This window comes from Peromyscus eremicus, chromosome 14 (genome assembly GCF_949786415.1).
Source record: "Peromyscus eremicus chromosome 14, PerEre_H2_v1, whole genome shotgun sequence".
Taxonomy (NCBI): domain Eukaryota; kingdom Metazoa; phylum Chordata; class Mammalia; order Rodentia; family Cricetidae; genus Peromyscus; species Peromyscus eremicus.
In genome coordinates, this window is record NC_081430.1 from 25326437 (window position 1) to 25350345 (window position 23909).

The window sequence follows — 23909 nt, forward strand, 5'->3', positions numbered from 1 at the left end:
ACTTCAACTACATCTAAAAAGCTATCAATTGAGCTGTATGAAGATCTGGAAACATTTTAGGTCATGATATAATATACAATATATATCAGTATCAGGGTTGTAGCATAGAAACCAAGAAATTGTTCTGGTAAGAGCTGAAATCATTGGCTTTCTCCGCCTTCTCTGACATCATCTGATACTACCTCAGTGTGGGGAGCTTCTCCTTACTGTCTAGAGAAGATGGAAGTCTAGGCTTCCTATCTGACCTTTGACATATGTGTGCAGTTTTCCTAGGGGCTCACTTCCCAGTTCTCTGGCTTTTATAGTTTGTCTATATAGTTTTAGTTACTGACTTCTCCAGCTGAGGAATACTGCATCCCCAATCAGGAAGCAGAGAACAATGAATGCTGTGCTCAGCTTGCTTTCCCTATTTATTCAGTCTGGGACCCCAACCCATGGAATGCTACCACCCAAATTTAGAGTGGAGTTTCCCACCTCAATTAATCTAATTTAAAAGGTCCCTCATGTCACAGATTTGTTTCCATGGTGATTCTAACACCCATCAGGTTGACAATCAAAATTAAGCATCACAATATTCACCCATTTTTATGGCTAATATTCACTTGTAGGAATATACTACATTTATTCATCCATTCATTCACTTATGGACATACATATAGGTTGTTTTGCCATTTTGTTACTATGCAGCAATGAACACAGATGTGTAAGTTTTTGTGTAAGCTTAAGCTTTTATTTTTTTCTGGGTATGAACATAGCAGAACTATTTTGTTATAAGGTGTCCTGGCTAGTTTTATGTCAACCTGACACAAGCTGGAGTTATCTGAAAGGAGGGAACCTTTAAATGAGAAACTGCCTCCATAAGATCCAGATGTAGAGCATTTTCTTAATTAGTGATTGATTGGGAGGACCCAACTCATTGAGGCTGGTACCATGCCTGGCTGGTGGTCCTGGGTTCTATAAGAAAGTAGGCTGAGCAAGCCATGAGGAACAAGTCAGTAAGCAGCTCCCCTCCATGGCCTCTGCATCAGCTCCTGCCCCCAGGTTCCTGCCCTGCTTGAGTTCCTGTCCTGATTTCTTTCAATGATGAACAGTGATGTGGACTTGTAAGTCAGATAAACCCTTTTCTCCCCAAGTTGCTTTGGTCATGGTGATTCATCACAGCTATTGTAACCCTAATGTGGATATGGCACCTCTATGCTTAACTACCCAATTAACTATGTTACAGCATGTTACGTCCCCTCTAGCAGAATATGAGAGTTCAGACTGCTCTAAATCCCAGCCAAAGATATTTCTGGACTTTTTTAATCTAACCACCCTGCTGGGTGTGAAGAGATACTCAGTGTGGTTTCCTCATTTCCCTGATGGCTCATGACATCAAGAGTCTTTTCATGTATTTATTGAACATTTACCTATCTTTGGAGTAATATCTGTTATGGTTCTGTGGCCATTTTTTTAACTGGAGTATTTCATACATGAGTACATTTACATTATTTCATACAGTGGCATTTGCATTATTTTCATCTCCCTCCCCTAACCCTCCTCTTGTGCCCTCTCAATAATCTCCTCTTGAATTCATGACCGCTTTTTCTTCCTTTATTTTTGTTATTCTGAGTCCAATTACTGTTGCCCTTGTTTACATGTTCAGGGTTGGCTACTTAGGATTGATTGTGGTCCCTATTCCTGAAAAGAAAAAAAAAAAAAAAGAAAAAAAAAGCAAACCTCCCGTTTTTCCCCCTCAGCAGCCGCTGACTTCCTGTTGTTCTTCACCAGGGGAATTTTGTGAAATCCTCTCCCGTCTATGCTGGCATGTCCACTAGTGTAGGCATTTTTGAACTGAATTGCATTCTCCTTTTTAATTTGTGTGAGTTCTTCAAATATTCTATGTACAAATCTCTTCTCAAATATATGATTGGCAATTATTTTCCCCATCTGTGGAATTTTCCACTTTGCTGGTGATGTCCTTGAAGCACAAAGGTTTTAATTTTGATGAGTACTATTTTCCTTATTGCTCATGCTTTTAGTATTAGATCCAAGAAATCTTTGCCAAATCCAAGGTCATAATATTTGCACCTATATTATCTTCTAAGTTTTTTATAATTTTGGATCCATTTTGAGTTAATTCTTATATACAGTATGGTCTGACTTCATTTAAACTAGTTTATTCCTAATTACGTGTGTATGCCTGTGTTGTTAGTGCTGGTGTGCACGTGTGGTGGTGGGTACGTGCACACGACCGCAAGCACCTGTAGTGGCTAGAAGGGGGTTGCTGGATACTTTGAAACTTGAGTTACAGGCAGTTGTGAGGCTCCCAACACGGGTGCTGGGAATCAAACTCTCCTAACTACTGAGTCATCTCTCCATGCCCCTGACTTTTTTTTTTTTTTTTTTTTTTGGCATATGGCTATCTGGTTATGTCAGCAACATTTGTTGAAAAGATTATCCATTCTCCACTGGATGGTTTAGGTAAAAAAAAAAAAATCACTGATTATAAATGTGTGGGCTTATTTCTGTTCTTTATGCTCTATTCTACTGATCTGTAGGTCTATCCTTTTGCTAATACCACACTATCTTGATTAGTATTGTTTAGTAAATTTTGAAATCAAGAGGTATATATAATCCTCTCAATTTGCTCTTCTCATGTATCCCTACTTTTAGTAATGATTCTATAGTTCTTCAATACAAAAAACCCATTTGCTGTGTTTTCAAGACATTTTTACATACACCATCTTAACTGAATTTTTTTTTGTCATCTCTGCTGGGTAACAAAGTATATTACCTATGAGAAATAAACATAGAGACTTGGAGAGCTTATATATTCCCAGAAGGTAAACTGGCTGCTAACCCATATAATACACACCAAGTGGGATAGGAAAAGCTCACATATCAGACACTGTGGAAAGTTCTGGTATTGAAAGCAGAAGTCGGTAAGACAGAAGTGCTAGCCCTCTACAAGTTTATAGTCTAGTGCAATGGTCTTCAACAACTTTGAAAGATACCCTCAATACAAATTTTGTGAAATAACTGTCAACTATAAGAAAAATTTTCATTGTAAGTTTAAATGGCTACCAAGGTTATTATTTCCATGATACTGCTTTAACTATATATTCATCAAAACCAAAGTCATCTGTTGAATCTGGAATTTGTGGATTTGGCTAGCTAGTTAGCTAGTGAGCAATCAGGATCTGTTTGTCTCTGCTCCCCCAGCGCTGGGGTTACAGATTCTTGCTACTGTGCCTAGCTTTTACATGGGTCCTGGGGACCCAAACTCAAGCCTCATGCTCAACAGGTAAGCACTTGACCATCTATCTGGTCCATAGTCCCAGTCCCTCTGGTAACTATTCTTAAACAGCATAGCGTAGCAATTGAATATATATTATTTAGACTACTTGGTAGAAGTAACTTAGGTATGCTTTAAAGTATACAAGAGGATATGCATTAGTTTCAGGCAAGTATCCCACTGTTTTATATGAGGGGCTGCAACATCCTTGGATCCTGGTATCTGAAGGTTGACTGAGGGTTAAATATAAAATGATGATTGGTATAACCTAAAAACAATACCTCCCAACCAAGACCAGCTACAAAATCTTCATATGCTTGGCTTCCTCCTACATTGGTGAGAATGGAGTATTTATCTTCTTGTCCTTCAGCAACGTAAAATACTGCAATCTTGTGCGTCTCTCGGCTACAAAACAAAAGGTTATAACTGAATTTTTTTTTGTCATCTCTGCTGGGTAACAAAGTATATTACCTATGAGAAATAAACATAGAGACTTGGAGAGCTTATATATTCCCAGAAGGTAAACTGGCTGCTAACCCATATAATACACACCAAGTGGGATAGGAAAAGCTCACATATCAGACACTGTGGAAAGTTCGGTAAGACAGAAGTGCTAGCCCTCTACAAGTTTATAGTCTAGTGTTTGCTAATTAAATTATATATACAGACTATATAGCAGTAAGAATATGAAAAAGACTTAGATGCTATAGTGTGCAGAAGGAGACAAGTAACTGCAATATAAAGAAAGAAATAAAAAAAAGTGACAAAATTGCCACTGGATCAGAAGAAAGGCAGGTTACTTCCGATTGGAAAAAATAATACTTTTGAATTTGGCAAATGAAGACAAAGAGTATGTATGGACAAGGATAGATATATATGAATGCAAGAATCATCTAAAAGGTTGATCATTATGCAGTGTGACTGAATCTCAGGGTTAGAGCAACTGTTTTAGAACCAAGTAACCATCAGTAGGGAGTATATTCCCCAAAACTGCATACAACAACAGAACACACACACACACACACACACACACACACACACACACACACACACACAGAGAGAGAGAGAGAGAGAGAGAGAGAGAGAGAGAGAGAGAGAGAGAGAGAGAGAGAGAGAGAGAGACAACTGCATGGCTTAACTGCCAAATTCTTGGACATTTAACTTTCAGTTTTCTCTGAATTTAAAAGTGTTCTTAAAGTAAACTTCTAATAAGATATCTGGCAACCCAAGCTAACTAGACCATCTATGTTTGATAAATGTTGGAAAACTTTAGGACCATAAAAACAAATTGGAGGGACTCATATGTACTTCCTGATTTCAAAATTGGACCAGAAGTAAATTTTGTTGCCAAATTACGCAAGAATAAAAAAACAAATTGCAGATACCAACAAGTCTTTAAAACTGAAGCCTGCAGCCGGGTCTTCCTCTGTATTTTGAGAAGTTAAGTCACAACTCTGAGTTTCCATGTCAGCAACCAAGAAGCTCCAGCAAGTTTCTGTAACTGGTGGCATTTCACTTCAGGAGGTAAAGACACAAGGAAATTTTCAATGTGCTCAATATAGTGTTAGCATAACCCAGTCTAAGCAGTCAAATGTAACTGAGGGGTAGTGTGGGGAAGAAGGGAGCTTCCAGAATTACAGAGTATAGCTCTGGATGGCCATTTTTTGCAAGTAAAACCCAATTAACTGGTGAAAGTTATTATTTAAAAAAAATCTAGTATTTTAAAAATGTGTCCTAAAGCTATACAGAAAAAGAAAATCTTCAAGAAAATCTACTAAATCTTGGTAAAAATAGTCACTGACATATGAACCACTTTTGTTTCCTTACACTCCAGCCCCTCAGCTCCATGGTACCCAAGTTTTGCCCTAAGCATTCTACTCAGGCCTAGTAGAGAGAGGTTCCCTCTCCCTCTAGCTTTCAGTTTGGGGCTAAGGTTATTGGTAGAAGTTATTATCACTTCCTATCTCCATGTTACAGAAGCTCTGACCTAGATCTTCTGTTTCTCCAGCTCCCCACTCTTAGCATGGAAGCTCTAGGCATGAAAGGCTGAGTCTCAACACTTTTCCTTGCACTCTACTTGCAGGAGAAGAGTGGAAGTTCTGCTGGGGGTAGTAAGCTAAGAAGACTAGGGATTTCCAACCTTTCCCCAAGTGCCCAACTGCTGACTATGGGTATCATTCTAGGCAAAGGTGGGCCCTAATCCTAGCTCAGGTACAGTGGTACACAAATGATGCCCAGGGTGAAAGGCAGGCTTCAAGGACAAAGACTTGGCATTAGTTCTACCGAAGAACAACTATTTGGACCAGAATTTGGATTAAAGCACTAAGGACAAGCCGGCAGCTCTGATACACATGAACAGCACAGCAGCAGTAAGAACCAGGAAAAGAGAGACTAAGAACTGCCTGGGATCAGTCAATTCTTCGAGTCAAGAAGCCTGTGCACATGCACCAGAATGCACTTAAGACCAGCTAGAACAGTGGTTCACAACCTGTGCATCCCAACCTTTGGGGACTAAATGACCCTTGCATAGGGGTGGCCTAAGACCACAGGAAAACACAGATATTTACATTACAATTCATAACGGTAGCAAAATTACAGTTATGAAGTAGCAACAAAAATAATTTTATGATGGGGCGTCCCCACAACATGAGGCACTATGTTATAGGTCTCAGCATTAGGAAGGATGAGAAGCATTGACACAGAGTGTGATGACCAAAGAGTCTCACGGGCACTCCATAAGATTCCTAACTCTGGGCTAACTCTAAAGAAGCTAAGAATTAAGAATAATATCCAGTCAGTACTTGGACATCTGGAAATCTGTGTTCACCCTCAAGGCTATATACATTTTGGAATGGTCAGAGAGTAAACTTTTAAGCTATTGGTATCTGGATAAAGGAGAGACAAAAATAGAAACATTTTGAATTGTGGTGGTAGCCCTCCAAGCCACACACAATCAACAGTAAATAACAAAAATACTATGTTTAGGAGGGCAGTGTTCAAGCACAAATTCTGAGTCATAAGTGACGTAAACCTAGGGAAGACACCCCAGTGAATGGTCTACCTGGACAAGAAAAAATAACTTAAAAAAAATCTGAGTTGGCGATTAGAAGTTCACATTGTTTGGAAATACAGCTGCTAAGAATTAAATGACCAAGTACTACCACTAACATACTTAAAATACATTTATTATTTTTATGTGTGTGGATATTTTTTGCCTGTGTGTTTATACACCACATGCATGCAATACCTGAGGAGGCCAGAAGAGAGTGCTGGATTTCTGGAACTAGAGTTACAAGAATGTTACAGAGTTACAGGAATGAACTAGAGTTGCAGCCACATGAGTGCTGGGAACCAAACCTGGACTCTCCACAAGAGCAACAAGTACTCTTAACCACTGAGTCCTCTCTCGTCTCCACTAATAAACTTCTAATCCAAATCACAGCTAAAACTGAAAACAAAATGGGAAGACATCAAGGCAAACTGTGAAAGGGAGCTGAAATGATTCTACCAATGCCACATTAACATATATTGTGTGTGGGGTGCCCTCCCCACACAATAAAAAATAAAAAAAAAGAAAAAGGAATCATGCTACCAAAATCATACTTTTACACAAAAAGATAAGAGTACTACTAATAAATGTATGCCAAGAAATGGATAAATTAGATTAAAAACACAATTCCCAGAAAAATATAAACTGCTAAAACTGAATTTAAGAAAAAAACTGAATATCTAAAAAAATTGAACTATATAGTAATCTTATCAAAAAGGAAGATGTTACATTATTTCCACTTGTGGATATGATTTTATATATAGAAGATATGGAGCCAGCAAGGTGGCTCAGTGGTTAAAACTGCTTGCTGCCAAGCCTGACAACCTAAGTTCTGTTCTCATAGCCCACTGTGGAAGGAGATAACTGACTACTAAAAGTTGTATACACACGAACCCATGCATGCACAAATGATAAATAAAATTAAGCTAAAAAAACAATCCTTGAGACTCTAGTAGAAAACTATTAGAACTACTATGAATCCATTAAGTTTGGAGGATACACAGTCCATACACAAACTTCAGTGTATTCCTATACATATTAGCAATGAAGAATCAAAACAGAGAAAAACTCCTTTCACACTGGTATATACACTCTACGTATAAAATACATACTTTGAAAGCTGTATAACATTGCTGAAAGAAACTAAAGCCCTAAACAAAAGAACTCTTCTATTCATGAGCTGAAAAACTTAATATTGTTAATGTGACAGGACTCTCCACAAATCTACAGATTCAGTTCAATCATTATCAGAATCTAGGCTTTCCATCTTATAAGAATTGTCAAACTGATCCTAAAATTCATAGGAAAATTCAACAGACTCAGTAGACAAAACAACCCGAGAAAGAATAGAGTTGGAGGACTCTTTTTCTTTTCCAAAGACTGGGTTTCTCTATGTAGCCTTGGCTGTCTTGGAACTCACTCTATAATCAGGCTGGCCTTGAACTCAGAGATCCACCTGCCTCTGCCTCAAGTGCTGGGATTAAAGGCATGAACCACCACATCCCACTGGAGGGCTCATACTTTATAGTCTCAAAACTTGTGGCAAAATAAATCAAGGCACTATAGTACTAGATGACAACAATTAAATGCCAAGAAATAAACTCTATGGTAATTGCTTTTCTGTGTGTTGGTTTTTGAGAAAAGTTCTCACTATGTATCTGAGTATAGCCTAGAACTTACTACATAGCCTAGGCTAGCCTTAAACCTGTGATTCTCTTGCCTCAGCCTCTCCAGTGTTTGCATCATACAATTGCCAAATCTAGTTGATGAGTTGTGTTCTGATAATGGTAACATGGAAATTAGGTGAGAAAAAAAAAAATCTCATTAACAAGCGGTGTGGGAACAATCAGATAAACAAATGGAAAAGAATGAAGTTAGACTCTTACACCATCTAAAAAAGTTAAATCAAAATGAATCATAGGCCCAAGTATAAGAGCTGAAACTATGAAAGTCTCAGAAAGAATTACAGGACTTTGAATTAGGTCAGGTCTTAATTTTATTAGTAGAGAAGAACCCTTACTAATGTCCACATACTGTAAAAAAGCTATTATCAGCCCTGAATTTTTTGTGTTACAGATGATATCAAAAATAGTGAAATGACAACCTCCATAATGAGGAAAAATACTTGTCATACCTAAGAAAGACTCTGCATCCAGAAATGTATAATGAACTCGTGTAACTCAATACTAAAAAGATAACACAAAGGATTGGCTAAGATGGGGCTGGAGAGATGGCTCAGCAGTTAAAGGAATCTGCTTTTTTTGCAGAGGACTCAGGCTCAGTTCCAGCACCCACATGGTTTATAACCATCTATAAATTCAGTTCCAAGGCATCCAGAATCCACTTCTGGCTTCTGCAGGCAACAGGGCACACACATGTTGTATATACATACACGCAGACACACACTATACACATGAAATAAAAATATCTTAAAAAATGACAGGTGAAGAATTTTGTTTCCTAGGATTTCTATAACAAACCATACAAACTAGGTAGTTTTGACAGAGTTATGTCTCTAAAAGCAACAGGGCTAGAAGCCTTCCCACAGTCTAGTGGTTGTAGCAATCCTCTGCATTCCTCATATTCTAATTGTAACTGTGATTTCTGCCTGGTCACCTACATTCTTTCTACGTGCATGCTTCTTATAAGGACAGCAGCGAGATTTGGGAGCAAATTTAATCCAATATGACCTTATCTTAATTACATTTGTGCCCTGATTTCTAAATTACACTCTGAGGTTCTGGGTAGACAGGAAAATTTTAGAAGGCATTATTTAATGCAGTACAAATTCGAATATTTTCCCCCAAAAGAGATACAAACAGCTATTTTAGTCACTTAAAATGCCCCATAATATATGGCAAATCAAAGTCACAAGATCCGACTCCCCATTCTACAAAGCTGAATTGAAAAGGCAGGTGGTAATAGCAAGCTGTGACAGAGAAGGCGGAGCCTGCATACATGGTTGGTAAGATCAGAAATGCTGCAGCTGCTGGACAAATCAGGTTGGTACTTACTCCACATGTTAAATGAAAAGCAGCTCTAAAATTAGATTGTACTGATGCTTATTCAGTAAACGCATAATTATTAACTAACATATTAGTTAACTGTATTTCAATATTGGTTTGTCAATTTCAAAGCTGCACACCAAGGCAAGAAGATGTCAATAACAAGAGAAATTGTTGAGGCAAGATGCCATATGGAAACACTTTCTACTTTCTTTTTTTTTTTTTGGTTTTTCGAGACAGGGTTTCTCTTTGTAGCTTTGCGCCTTTCCTGGAACTCACTTGGTAGCTCAGGCTAGCCTCCAACTCACAGAGATCCACCTGCCTCTGCCTCCCGAGTGCTGGGATTAAAGGCGTGCGCCACCACCGCCCGGCACTTTCTACTTTCTTATCAATTTTGTTTTCAAGCCTAACACTGCTCAGATTTTAAAACATCTTTAAATTGGAATTAAATTTAGTTAATTAGATAAATTAAGAAGGTCAGCAGTGATTTATGACAAGGCTTTCCAGAAACGCCGATGCTTAAATTGGGACTTGAAGGGTAGATAGATGCTACACTTTTAGCTAGACCTTACAATCTGGGATCATTTCATTGTTAATAAAAAACACAACAACAACAACCAAGAAAGATAACATTTAGTTCTAGGTATGAGAAAAAGGAAACAGTGCTCATGAACGTGATAAAAATAACAGAACAGAAATCAATGAGTTAGAAACACAACATAGGAACTGAAGAGCTCAGTGGGTGAAGTACTTGCTGTGCAGGCACAAGGATCTGAGTTTGATCCCCCAAACCAACTAAAAAAATAAAAATTAAAAAAAAAAAAAGAAGCAGGTGTGATGGTAGATGGCACCTGAGAAATGATATCCAAAGTTGTCTCTTGTCTCCATATGCACTTGCATATACATGTGCATCATCATATACACAAATGAACACACACACACACACACACACACACACACACACGCACTATTAAATCTGCAATAGGAAAGTTTGTTTATTCCAAAAAAATAAGCTGAGAAAAGGAATACAGAATTATGACATGTTGAAAGTTTTGGTAGGTACAGTAAATATGAAATAAGCAAAAATTCTCTACTCTTATCTATTTAAAATCTCGATAAAATATTTTTATAAAACAAACAAAAAATAATGAAATCAATCCAAAGCTGAAACAAAATCTGAAAAAGTAAATCTAAAGGGAAATTATTTTAAACGTGGAATTTCAAGTAACAGGAAATATTGATTTTATGAAGCTCACTATAACCTTAATTCTAAAAACCTACAAAGCATAGAACAAAAAATTTGAAGAATCTGCTAATAAATGGAATATAGCTGGATACAAAATGAAATTTTAATAAACCATGTACAGTAAGTCAAAAGACTAGACAGATTTTCTCTTTATATTTATTTATTATTATTGTATGTGTAAGGGTGTTTTGCCTGCATCCTGCATGTATGTATGTGCACCAAAGTGTGTTCCTGGTGCCCATGAAGGTCAAAAGAGGGCTTTGGATCCCCGAGGACTTGTGGATAAGCCACCATGTGGATATTGTGAATCGTGCAACAAGTGCCCTTGAAATTGCTGACCAACTCTCTAAGTCTATATAGTTTTTATACTAAAATACAATAGTTAAGAAATTAGTTAAGAAATTCAAATTAAAGGAGCACATGAATGGAGGCTAAAAAGAATTTTAAAGAGGAATTCAAAATGTTGCACTTATGTTATAATCTCAAAAATGAAAAAAAAAAGAATTTTGGTAATATATACCACCACCATTTTATTTTAATATTCACTAAAAGAAAATCCTACAGGATAAACTGCTTTCATAGCATGATCAAAATGATCTATTTTAAAACAACAAGCAATAGCTTTCCTGAAGAAGACAGGAAAGAAGAGTTACTCTCATTACAACCAGGACAGCCAAGGGTGTCCATCCACTTTTTGTACATTACTTACCCTAATCTGAAAGTTCCAGTCAGTGCAAAAATATCATATAAGCAAAACTAATATCAGAAAAGAGATTGTTTTCAGATAATGACAGTATATCTTAAACAAATCTTAAGAGAAAGAGGTGACTAAAACTAAAATATGTTTAAAAGCAGTATGAAAGTTCACTAACCTGTTAGATACAAGAAATATATTAAAAATGGAAAAAAAATTCCAAAAATATAATATTAGGGACTGGAGAGATGGCTTTGCTATTAAAGGCTAGGCTCACAACCAAAATGTCAAAAATATAACACTGGGGATCCTATATAGAATTAACAATGAAATAACAAAATATCCAGGAATTACATAAGTAAGGTTTGGACCTCAGAATAAGTAAAAAGACATTAACATAAATATGCATGGAAAATGTATTATGTAGCTATAATAAATTAAACAGTAATATATGTACAAAACAACAGATAAATCAATAGAAATGCACATAACTTTGAAGCCCAATGCTTCAAAGTTTGATAAAGGCAATAGTAAATCAATTGAAAAGATTAGGGTTGGGGTTGGGGATTTAGCTCAGTGGTAGAGTGCTTGCCTAGCAAGCACAAGGCCCTGGGCTCGGTCCTCAGCTCTGGAAAAAAGAAAAAAAAAAGAAGAAAAAAGAAAAAAAAAAAAAAGAAAAGATTAGGATTAATTTAACAAATTATAGAAATAGATCATTTCCCATATTCAACCTAGTTCTAATTCTCTTTAAAAATTATTTATGTATTTATTTTTATAGATTTATTTTTATTATTTTTATTTATGTGTATGTATATGTCTGTATGTGGATATGTGCATGTGCATATTAGTGCCTGTGTAAGCAAAAGGAGGGTGTCAGGTCTCTTAGACCTGAAGTGACAAGGCAGTAAGTAGTGAGCCAGCTGACATGGGTGCTGGGAACTGCGCTCAGTCCTCTGCAAGTGCAGTACCTGCTTTCAACTACCAAGTCATCTTCCCAGCTCTATCCTTTTCTAAAGTTTTTGTTAACTACTATTATTATTGTGTATGTGTGTATGTGGGGTGGTCAGAGGACACTGGCTGGGAGTTGGTTCTCTTCTTCCACCATGTGGATTACAGGGATTAAACTCAGGTCATCAGCCTTGGTAGATGCCTTTATATGCTATAATTCAAAATATATTCTACAAAGACTAAAGAACTAAGTATAAAATATAACCGTCTTAACCCAATAAAGGTTTATAAAGAAATACAGAGTGAATGACTTCAACACAGAACTCTGTAAGCACAACAAGTACTTAAGGAAATGCAAAGAAAAATACCGAGAAAGACGGCTATGCAAAAATCAATAAACTCTATCAGTCTGAAGCTGAAAACTGAAAGCTAAACAGCATCCACAAATACAAAATAATCCTTAACACACACCATATGCAGACAGACAGACAGACAGACACACACACACACACACACACACACACACACACACACACACACACAGCAAACAAATCAATGCAAACCATTTTTAAAAAGACCATGCTGAAGAAAGCCAACAGCCAGTCCCTCAACAAAAACCAGTAGTTAGGAAATACAGGAAGTGAGTCAATGGCGACATTTTCCCATACATTTGGTAGAAAACAGCATGAAAGGAACAAGGACTGCAGCTTAAAAATTGTTCTAGTTTGTTTTTCTATTGCTGTGATAAGACTGACCAAAAGCAACTTGGGGAGGAAAGGGTTTATTTCATCTTATAGGTTACGGTCCATCATCCAGGGAAGCCAAGGCTTTAAAAACAAGGCAGTTACTGAAACAGAGACCATGGTGGAACAATGCTCACTGACTTGTTCCCAGGCTCATAGCCAGCTACCTTTGTTATACAAGCCAGACCCACTCGCCTAAGAATGGTACTGTCCACAATGGGCTGGGCTGTCCTGCATCAGTTAGCAACCAAGAAAATGCCCCACAGACATGCCCACAGGCCAGTCCCAGGGAGGCAATTCCTTAACTGAAGTTCCTTCTTTCCAAATGTGTCAAGCACATTTGTGAATACAAAGAAATGCAAGATGAAAAAAGGTTCCTTTTTGAAGAGAACCATACACATGCAGAAGAGAGGTAAGTCAGAGTAAGTTAGGTATGAATACAAGGGCAACTCTTCTGGAACTGAAAGTGAACAAACAGCTCAGCACAGGGCTTTGAAAGATGTGAGTTGTTCATGTAGGTGCAGATCAGCTCATTTCACCTGGAATTCTTGTACATTAGTGATGTCACAGCAGGCGGCTTGTCTCAAATGAGCTTTCCAAGCCATCTTTAGCACCAGAACAGTGAGTGAGTTATGATTAAATATGGCACAAAAATCTAAGGATATTTTACACATTCAATTAGTTTTCTCCAACTCAAAAGAGGATTGTGAAATGCATACAGAGAATAAAAGTAATTCAAATATGTCAAACATCTTAACGCAGTTCTACAGTTTTCTTAAAATTAATTTATCTAAGGTACAATGACACAGTTTCCACTCAAAAAGCTGGAAGTCAATAGTACACTATTAGAGTTTACACTGCCATGCATGGTATTACTGTCAACAGAAACAGCTGAGCGATTCCTGTTGTAAATATGCAAGTTTCCCTACAACTCACCACTGCCTTGAATCCAAGTTCCGAAGTTCTCTAAGCAGCTTTTCATTTTTCTTCAGGAGATGAAAGCTCCTCCTAAATGGAGAGATTTATAAACATTTCGTCACCTTTGCAGGGAAGGACATGACAGTCCGGAAACACTTCCCTTCTACTCATGCAACTTTTACACTTTTCTTGCCTTTCCATACTTCTAACACAAAGGAGAACAGACCCTAAAAAAGATGCAAAGATATTCGTCATTATTCCTCCCAGGCCTTCATTCATCTGATAATGCACCTTGTCAAGGCCAGTTCAAACTGTCCGTGTAGATGTGAGCACCTAAAGTAACATCCGGAGAAACGGACACAAGGACTTGTAAGAGTCTGCTTCTTCCCCTTGTTTGTGTGTGTGTATGTGTTGTGTATGTGGTACAAGAGAATCAAACCAGAGGCTTACACATACCAGGAAAGTTTTAATATTATATATATTATATATATAATATAAAATATTATATATATGTATATGTGTGTGTACACATATATAATAACACACATACACCCTCAGTCCTATTATTGCATAAACATGTGTGTATGTATATACACATATTATATTTCCTCAGTCCTATTATGTATTTTTAAAAAATATGAATAAACACATAATTTTTAATTTATGTTCACTAAATATGTAAATAAAATTAATACTCACACTGTCATAAAATACAGCTTTCCATCTTTAACTTTCCTTAGGAGACAATATATAGCCCATTCCCTAACAAGAAACTAGAATGTATATCTCTAATAACTAAATGACAATTACCTGTAGTCAGCTACAACATAAGGCAAACTATGCTCGTTATACAGAGGGCTTAGGGGATGCAGAGGTGGCTCAGCAGACAACAGTGTCTTGTGTTAAGCCTGAATCTGAGTATAATTCCTGCAGCTCACATGGTGGAAAGACAGAAGTGACTCTTGGGAGTTGTCCTTTGACCTCCATACAGGTGCCATGGCATGTGTGTACCCTCATACCTCAGGAAACAAAGGAAAAAGTAATGTAAAATGGCTGAGGCAAGAATACTGTTTAACAAATGGAAGGTTTTAAATCAAGTGAAAGTGTGAATACTACGCAAGAGGGAGAGCAGGCCCACCGTAATGCCTCACATGTGCCTGGAGTACTACAGACCTATTCATCCAGTCATTTCCGAGCTTCTCCCTCCTACTATAAGCTGAATAGAAAGGATATATTTCTATGATTTAATGATAAAATAAATGCCATTTTCCATTCTCCTACAGCTTTTGATAGCATAAAAACTAAAAACAAAATATAGATTGTACACAGCATGCCTAAGGTTTTGTGTTCAATTCCTATTAAAAACAACAACAAAACCTAACTGTAGCCAGGCATGTTGGCACACAATTATATGACTATAATTTCTAAGTTATGTAGTTTTAGTAGATACTGTGAAAATGTCAAGAATGTACTGGATTAAATTACTTTTTATTCCCCTCAATTTTAATACGCTTCAACAGTTGGAAAAAAAACAATTCAATCAACCAAATTAATAAACAAACACAAACAATTTGCCTATTGGTCAAAAAAACTAATTGGTAGATAGAATATACAGTTTTCTTTTCTTTCTAAAGGTTTTTAAAAAAGATTTATTTTATTTTATATGTATGAGTGTTTTGCCTGCATGTATACACATGTACCACATGCATGCCTGGTGCAGAGGTTAGAAGAGGATGTTGGATCCTCTAGAACTGGATGTACAGACAAGTTCTTAGCCACTATGTAGGTGCTGGCAATAGAATTTGGATCCTCTGCAAAGAACAAGTGCTCCTAATCACTGAACCAACTCTTCAGCTCCTAGGTTTTTTTTTTTTAATTTTCTTAATTATGCCCAAGGAGGCCTGAACAAGGTGTAGACTCACTGGAACTCCAGTCCCAGTTATGAGGTACCCACCGGGATGCTAGAGACGACTGAACTTGGATCCTCTGAAAGAGTAGTACACTCTTAGCTGCTGAGCCATCTCTCCAGCATGCTAGGTAGAATTTAATAAGAATAAAGACTACATTTTTGTTTGTTTTTCAAGAAGCAGTCTCACTATAGCCTTGGCTGCCCTGGAACTTGTTCTGTAGATCAGTCTGGCCTTGAACTCACAGAGATCTGCCTCCCAAGTGCTGGGATTAAAGGTGTGCACCACCATTGCCTGAGACTACAATTCTTGATCAGAAGATTAGGACTAATGTTTAAAAAAAAAAAAAAAGGAAAACTCCTCTCTTCTTACCGTTTGTCCCAGGAATTCATTCCCAATATACTAAGAAGCAATCTGCAGTAATAAAATGCTGACTGAGGCTTCTGAGGTGTTGGTTCATCTTGTTCGGAGGCTTTCATGTTTAAGTCATTAAAGTGCTTCTCCACAAACTCTTTTTCTTCTGTGTACTGCTTAAGGATAGCATTAATGACGTCATTCTCCTGTTTTTCAGAAATGCATATGGGTTGTGGAGCAGGAACATTGAGGGAGATTCCAGTTCTCTGTAAACATTCAGGACTCGTAGTGCCTAAATATTGCAGGAGCTCGTCAAGAGCATCTTCTTCCTCCCTTATTGTAGACCAGGTTGGTACAGTTTCTCTAAACCTCCTAAGCTGAAGAGAAAGTCCATCCTTCACTGTTATGTCTTCTACGCATTCATTAGATGTAGGAGGCTCTTCCGGTTTCTCTTGGTGAGACATTGAAAGTATGAGAGATGTAGGTTCAGACACACTACTCACAATGGGCGGTCCATACAGGATGGCAGAATCCCATGAGTACTTTCCAGAGAGGTCCCGCACTATGATTCTAACATTTGAACTGGCTGACACAAGGCCAGCAGCTAACCCTCCGCCAGGCAAACTCTCTTCTGCTCTAATCTGGATACAAGACACCAAGGTTGTGTTATTCAGCACGAAGAACTGAATGTTGGGACTTTCAAAGAGCTCGGGAGAGAGTTCAGAACTCTCACTGTAATGATTGTCATGATTTTCACAGACCTGACTTGTCAGCATAGCAGGACCACCACTCATTGGATAATGGCCCAAGTGATTCACCAGATGGGTAATGACAGTACGGGCTGCTATAGAGATCAATCCTTGTTGCATCTGAGTTTTCACTGAAAAAAAAAAAGGAAAAAGGAAAAAACCACAAATGAGTAGGAATAATATTGCTTCCTAGGAGTCACAAAACATATTAGAAAATGAGGACATTATCACATTGCTAACATCACAATCAAATATCTGAATAAACATTAATGTATACAATTTAGCTTTCTTATTATAGGAATAATGGCAGAGTATAGAAAACTTTTCTAATGAAGTAGTTTTATTTATTTTATAAGGAAGCCTTTTGGAAACTGTAGCTAATAGATTCACAATTTAAACAAAAGCTTTTAAATGTAGATCACCTTTGAAGATCAAAAGTGTCAGAAATCAATTCCCTGAAATACACTAAACACACAGACTAAAAACCAATGAAATCTATCCAACTGATAGGTTTATCTCATGGAGACATTCTAGATTTAGAGACACAGTCTGCAGCATCTTTAAATGTCATTTCATTCTGGCTTTTACTGATGATAACAAGTATGTCAGAGGAAAGTGTTCTCTGAATTAAACTTCAAGAATGAGAATGAATTGACATAGTGAACAGTGTACACTTGTATCACAAGGAAACTTTATAGGCCAAGCTCCAAACATGAGCTGTGGGGGCTGAAGAGATGTCACTGGTTAAGAGCACTTGCTCTGCCAGAGGACCCAGGTTTGGTTCCCGACACCCAAATCAGGAGGCTCACAACTGCCTGTAACTCCACCCCAAAGTGACACAATTTGCCTCTTGTTTCCTTGAGCACTCTACGTATGTGTATATACCCACTAAGAGACATATACACATAATTAAAAACTTAAAAAATATGGGCTGAGGATATAGTTCAGTTGTAGAATATTTGCCCAGCAATAGCAAGACTCTAAGATTGATCTCCAGTGCTTTACAAAAAACATAAACAAATAAAAAAAAGGTTGATGATGAATCTACTTGTTTAAGCATTATAATTTTTTAAGCACTTTTTTTTTCTTTTAGTGTGTACTAGTGTTTTGCCATAGGAAGTTTCAGGTCCTCTGAAACTTAAGTTACAGACAGTTGTGAGCTGCCACATGGGTGCTGGGAGTTGAACCCGGTCCTCTGAAGAGCAATCAAGTGCTCTTAACTGCTGAGCTCCAAACCCCCTGGGAAGGGGAAATAGATGAGATCTCCTGGGTAAACTGGGGGTGGGGGATGGGAACATGAGGGACCAGGATGGTTGAGTTGGGGGAGGGACGGAGAAGGAGAGTAATAAAAGATACTTTGATAGAGAGGGTCATTATGGGGTTAGAAAGAAGCCTGGTGCCAGAGAAACAAGGATGACCCCAGCTAAGACTCCTAGCAATAGTGGAGAGGGTGTCTGAACTGGTCTTCCCCTGCAGTCAGATTGGTGACTACCCTAACTGTCATCATAGAACCTTCATCCAATAACTGATGGAAACAGATGCAGAGATTCACAGCCAAGCACTGGGCTGAGCTCCAGGAGTCCAGTTGAAGAGAGGGAGGAGGGATTATATAAGCAAGGGGGGTCAAGATCATGATGGGGAAACCCACAGAGACAGCTGACCCAAGCTTGTGGGAGCTCAAGGACTCTGGACCGACAGCTAGGGGACCTACATGGGACCAACCTAGGCCCTCTGCATGTGGGTAACAGTTGTGTAGCTTGGTCTGTTTGTGGGGCCCCTAGCAGTGGGACCAGTAATCTGTCCCTGATGCATGAGCTGGCTTTTTGGAACTTATTTCCTATGGTGGGATGCCTCGCCCAGCCTTGATGCAGGGGGGAGGAGCTTGGTTCTGACTCAACTTGATATGTCATGCTTTGTTGACTCTCATGGGAGGCCTTACCCTTTCTGAGGAGTGGATGGGGTGGGGGCATAGAAAGGAGGTAGTGGGAGGAAACAGGAGGGGTGGGGAGGAGTTGGTGTTCTTGCCTCTACTCAGATTTACACAGTTACAGAATGACTATATTTCCCTGTTATTCTACCATTATCAGATAATAATCACATTATCCTGTAAGAACAGCCTAGGCTTACTTGTAAAGATGAATTAAAAGCTCTTATGTACAAGGCTCAGAATAATAAATACAATATAAACTATTCAATTGTGACAGCATTATAAGGGATACAGCTTTTAGACATTTCTCTTTTAAACTTGCTTATAAATACACCCCAAAAATGGCTCAGCTCATTCTGTAGAACATAAGCCCCCAAGCCCAGGCATTAGTCTATCCTATACATCCTCTGCCTAAAGGAGGAGACAGTGGGAATTTAGTTCAAAAGAGCTGTGGAGCTGGACAAGGAGGTGCACGTATATAATCCTGCACTGGGGTAGGCTGAGGCAGGAGAATCAGGGGGAGTACAAGGCTTGCCTGAATACATAGTAAGACCCAGCTCAAAACCACAAAAATCAAAAAAGTCATTCACTTAAATACTCGTCACCTGCTTTAAGCACCATATAAAAAACAGCAAGCCACAAAACCCTGCTACAATCTACTATAACTGTTAACACTGAAAATACTTAAAGGATGAATTTCAAATTTGGATATGAGCAAAATCATTGCTTCTCTAAATTCAGGATATATGCACATATATGAAAAGATCAAAATCTTTTAATTTGTTAATTAGGTGATTAGATTTATTTAGATTTTTAAGCAGTAAACTAAAGAAAATATCTCTCTCATACTTACCTAAGTTAGAAAGACATAAAATTCTCTAATTTAAAAATTAAAATGAAATTATAAAGTAACTAGTTTGGTGAGAAAATGCAAAATGGAGATACCAATGCTTCTAAGGCACTGTGTAACTAGCATTCATTAAATAAACGCAGCTAGTCAGGGTTATCTGTTCAGATTGTCACATTAAACAAGCCCTACATCATTTGCAGCAAACCCATAATTACAGATTATTATGGCATACAAAAGCAGCAAGCCATAAAAAGCTGCTGCAATTCACTGTGCTGTAAAAGACATGCAGGAGAAGTTAATTCTGGCAAATGCTTTCAATATGAGCTTTGCATAATATGTATAGGTGAAACTATAATTAGGAAGAATGGATCTTTGGAGCTTCCTTTCACTCTGGCCCTGCAAATGATTTTTTTCTAATAAAACTACTGCCATTTGACAAAAAGCCAATTTCACTACCTTCCCTTGTTCTGCAGTAAATTTAATAATTATAGTCACTCCTGCCAATAGTTTTCAAATCACTTTTCAATCCAATACTGAGCTGATTATGAGCACTCTATGTTTAGAATTCATTGGCCAAAAAAGTACTTGAAGACAATGAAGCATGTCTTAGACAAGGACACAATGATCAGTCATTTTTGCCTTAAAAAAAAGGAAAAAGCCTCAACAAAAACCCCCTACAGAACATGCCCCCCAATAAAGCCCAGCAACCCCACAGCATGTAGCTCAGAGTCCAGAGCCCCGGGAAAGTAGTATCTATCACCTGTTGCTCCCTCGCGCTCTTCCTACACGATGTGAGTCATGTGGACTCACACAGGGACAACTAGCACAGAGAACAGAAGTACGGAGGGTCTGCTGTCAGCAGTAAGCTCCCCTTGGAAAGAGCTTCTCCTCTACTTACCGTACTCTACAGAAGTTCTACACAAAACACAGTCAACTGTTTGCGGGGGTGGTGAGATGGCTCAGCAGCAAAGACAATTGCTACCAAGCCTGATGACTAAGTTCCATCCTGAGCACCCACACAGTGAGAGCACAGAACGGATTCTCACAAGATGTCCTCTGACCCAAACACATGTTGTGTGCACACACGCTCTACATATTTTTAAAAGCAGTAAAAACCTTTTGATAAATAAGCAAATTTTATTTATTATTCTATTTAAAAAATACTGTCTTAGAGTGTTACCATTAAATGTAAAGAACAAGCATCTTTTTATATAACATTAAGTAAAATAAACACTATACTTTGTGATATCTAAAGTTTTTCATTACTATCAATTATTGTCTAAATTTTTTGTTCTATTACACAACCCAGAATGTTTTTCAGAGCTAAATAATAATTCAATTTTTATGTTCCTATTATTTTACGTACTTGTGCTCTAGACAAATTATTAGCAACTTACATTCAATTATATTCAACTCAAAGCTGGAGTTGATCAATTTCCTTGACTTTTAATTTCATAACTTCAATTCTATAGGGTCAAGTTTAACTCCTTTAATCATCTGTAACTATTTTTTCTATATTGGAAAAACCAAACTCTTCCTTCATAGCCTACTCTTTAACCACAACCTCCTAGTCCAATTGGGTGTTTTTTAAAAAGACTTGTTTATCCATATATTTTATGTATATACCAGAATAAGGAATCTGATCCCATTATAGATGGTTGTGAACCTCTGGAAGAGCAGCCAGTGCTCTTAACCACTAAGCCATCTCTCCAGCCCTATCCAACTGTGTTTTGAGGAGCCCTAGGAGAAGCCCCTGGAAAGGTGACTGGATCTCTAGGTTCCAGTCTACTGAAGCTTTATTTTTAAAAGTTTTACAAACTGGGCTTCTTTATAAAACTTATTTGAAGAAATTCTACCCCCTAACACACTGTACGAACTGAGGGCATAGTCCACCAACTTTCAGCAATTCTCAACCATGGCTGCAGATTATTTCCTTGCAGCATCTTGGAAACCCTGGCAATTTTAGCAGACAGACCATCAACATCTATTGATGGAATTAGAGTATCCATATTTTACTGTGGGCTAAACTGAGAACCACTTCTTTGCTTTCTTATATCCATCCACATCTACCTTCTACCTCTTAAGAACACTCTATTTTCTCCCTAGCTGTTAGTTACTCCTGGAAGCAGTTCTTTACCAAACTTGGGCTCCAGATATAAACTGCAAATCAATATTCAGATATTCATAGTTCCTTTGAATTTGTTAGACTCACCTTAGTAACTGATCGGTACAACCAAAAGTTTATGACAGTTTATTTTTCCTTGGGCTCTTCATGACTCTTATCAATTCCTTTAATTCACTTTTTTTCCCCTTTTCTTTCTAGTCCCAAATGAAGGGCAAATCCTAGCACTAATGAGTTCCCATATATCCCTTTATGGACTTTATTCTTTAAATAATACCCTACTCACTTATTTTAAGTAAATTCAACTCACTTCAATATCCTTCAATATCAATGGACTAAATTTGCCAATAAAGACACAGGCTAACAGAATGGATATGAAAACTGGATCCATCATTCTGCTGCATACAAGAAATGCACCTCAACATCAAAGATAGATATTACCTCAGGGTAAAGTGTTGGGAAAAGATTTTCCAATCAAATGGACCTAAGAAAGCAAGCTGGTGTAGCTATCCTAATATCTAACAAAATAGACTTTAAACCAAATTTAATCAAAAGAGATGGAGAAGGGCATTTCATATTCATCAAAGGAAAAATCTACCAAGATGATGTCTCAATTCTGAACATTTATGCCCCAGATGTAAGGGCACCCACATTTGTAAAAGAAACATTACTAAAGTTTAAATCACACACAATGATAGTGGGAGACTTCAATACCCAACTCTCAGCAATGGACAGGTCATCCAGACAGAAGCTAAATAGAGAAATAACAGAATTCATAGACATAATGACTCAAATAGATCTAACAGATATCTACAGAACATTTCACCCAAACACAAAAGAATACACCTTCTTCTCAGCACCTCATGGAACCTTCTCCAAAATTGACCATATACTAGCCACAAAGCAAGTCTCAACAGATAGAAAACAACTGAAACAACTCCCTACATCCTATCAGACCACCATAGATTAAAGCTGGATTTCAACACCAGAAATAACAAAGTCTACAAACCCATGGAAACTGACCAATTCTCTACTGAGTTCCCACTCATTTAAAGGAAATTCAACTCGCTTCATCCTTAAAAACTTCCTTCACCTGAGGGAAAGAGAGCTGACTCTCATCAACTGTCCTCTGTGCATATATTCATATACAAATCAAATAAAAAAATTTTGAATGCTCAACTCATTATGTACCAAGGACTGTGCATAGGGATTTGTATATATAATCTCAGTGCTCAAAACAATTCATGCTGGAACTAATATTATTATCTGCATTTTATAAATGAACTAAAATGCCTCTCAGCAACTGAGCACCTGTCAGACTTCAAAATTCTCTTACTCTTCAAAAATATTATGAAATCTACAATAAAACATTCCTAAGTATAAGTCAGCCAGACTATAAAGGGAATATTATCACATATAATATCAGTAATTGCATATGAAATTATTTCTTAAACTAAAAACTAACTTATGATAGGTAAATACATGGTTAGGTAACCGACTATAACCAGAAACTTATTTTCATGCATGGTCTCAAAGCATATCCTGTCAGAACCCAAGGACTAACATTGTCTTGAGGAAAACTCATGTTACCTTCTGTTACGGGCTGGAGTTTAGAAGACCGTTCTGAATCAGGAGAGTGTAGAGGTTCAGGTTCTTTCAGACTTTCCAAATGCATAAAAGGATCATAATCTACAGATGCCAAATCAGAAAGGCTTATTGGAAGATACTTTGGATTGCTGAAACATTGTGCTCCATATACACACCCATGTAACACCTAAGGGAGAAGAAAATATGGAAACAAAACAGTCACCAGTGACATGAAAGCTTGGCAAAACGTGAATAGTTTACATCTTAGCTCTTCAGTGAAGGTGATATTTAATAACTCTTAAAAAGATGTGTAAAATCTAACCAGTGGTTCTCATATTCAACAGAATCTAATCCCTCTCAAACTTCTGTGATGGAACAAGTCTGTCGTGTAAGAAGTACTCATAAATTATTACTTCTAGGTTCTATGCAAGTTTTTTTTGGTTTTTTGAGACAAGATTTCTCTGAAGTTTTGGTGCCTGTCCTGGATCTTGCTCTGTAGACCAGGCTGGCCTCGAATTCACAGAGATCCATCT

The 23909-nt window shown here is 37.6% G+C and overlaps 1 protein-coding gene across 4 annotated transcripts in view; it reads right to left on the minus strand.

Moving 5' to 3' along the window:
* Ralgapa1 (Ral GTPase activating protein catalytic subunit alpha 1) overlaps positions 1-23909 on the minus strand; it is a 221331-nt gene that overhangs the window by 50941 nt on the left and 146481 nt on the right. For all 4 annotated transcript variants that reach the window (XR_009382814.1, XM_059279417.1, XM_059279419.1 and 1 more), the window contains exons 32-35: positions 23380-23563; positions 16160-17021; positions 13899-13970; positions 3559-3682 (exon numbers count right to left, since the gene is read on the minus strand). Coding sequence is in view for 3 of the 4 variants with exons in the window: in XM_059279417.1 (XP_059135400.1) it covers positions 3559-3682; positions 13899-13970; positions 16160-17021; positions 23380-23563 (1242 nt within the window). In the remaining variant the exon portion in view is untranslated. The remainder of the gene's footprint in view (positions 1-3558; positions 3683-13898; positions 13971-16159; positions 17022-23379; positions 23564-23909) is intronic.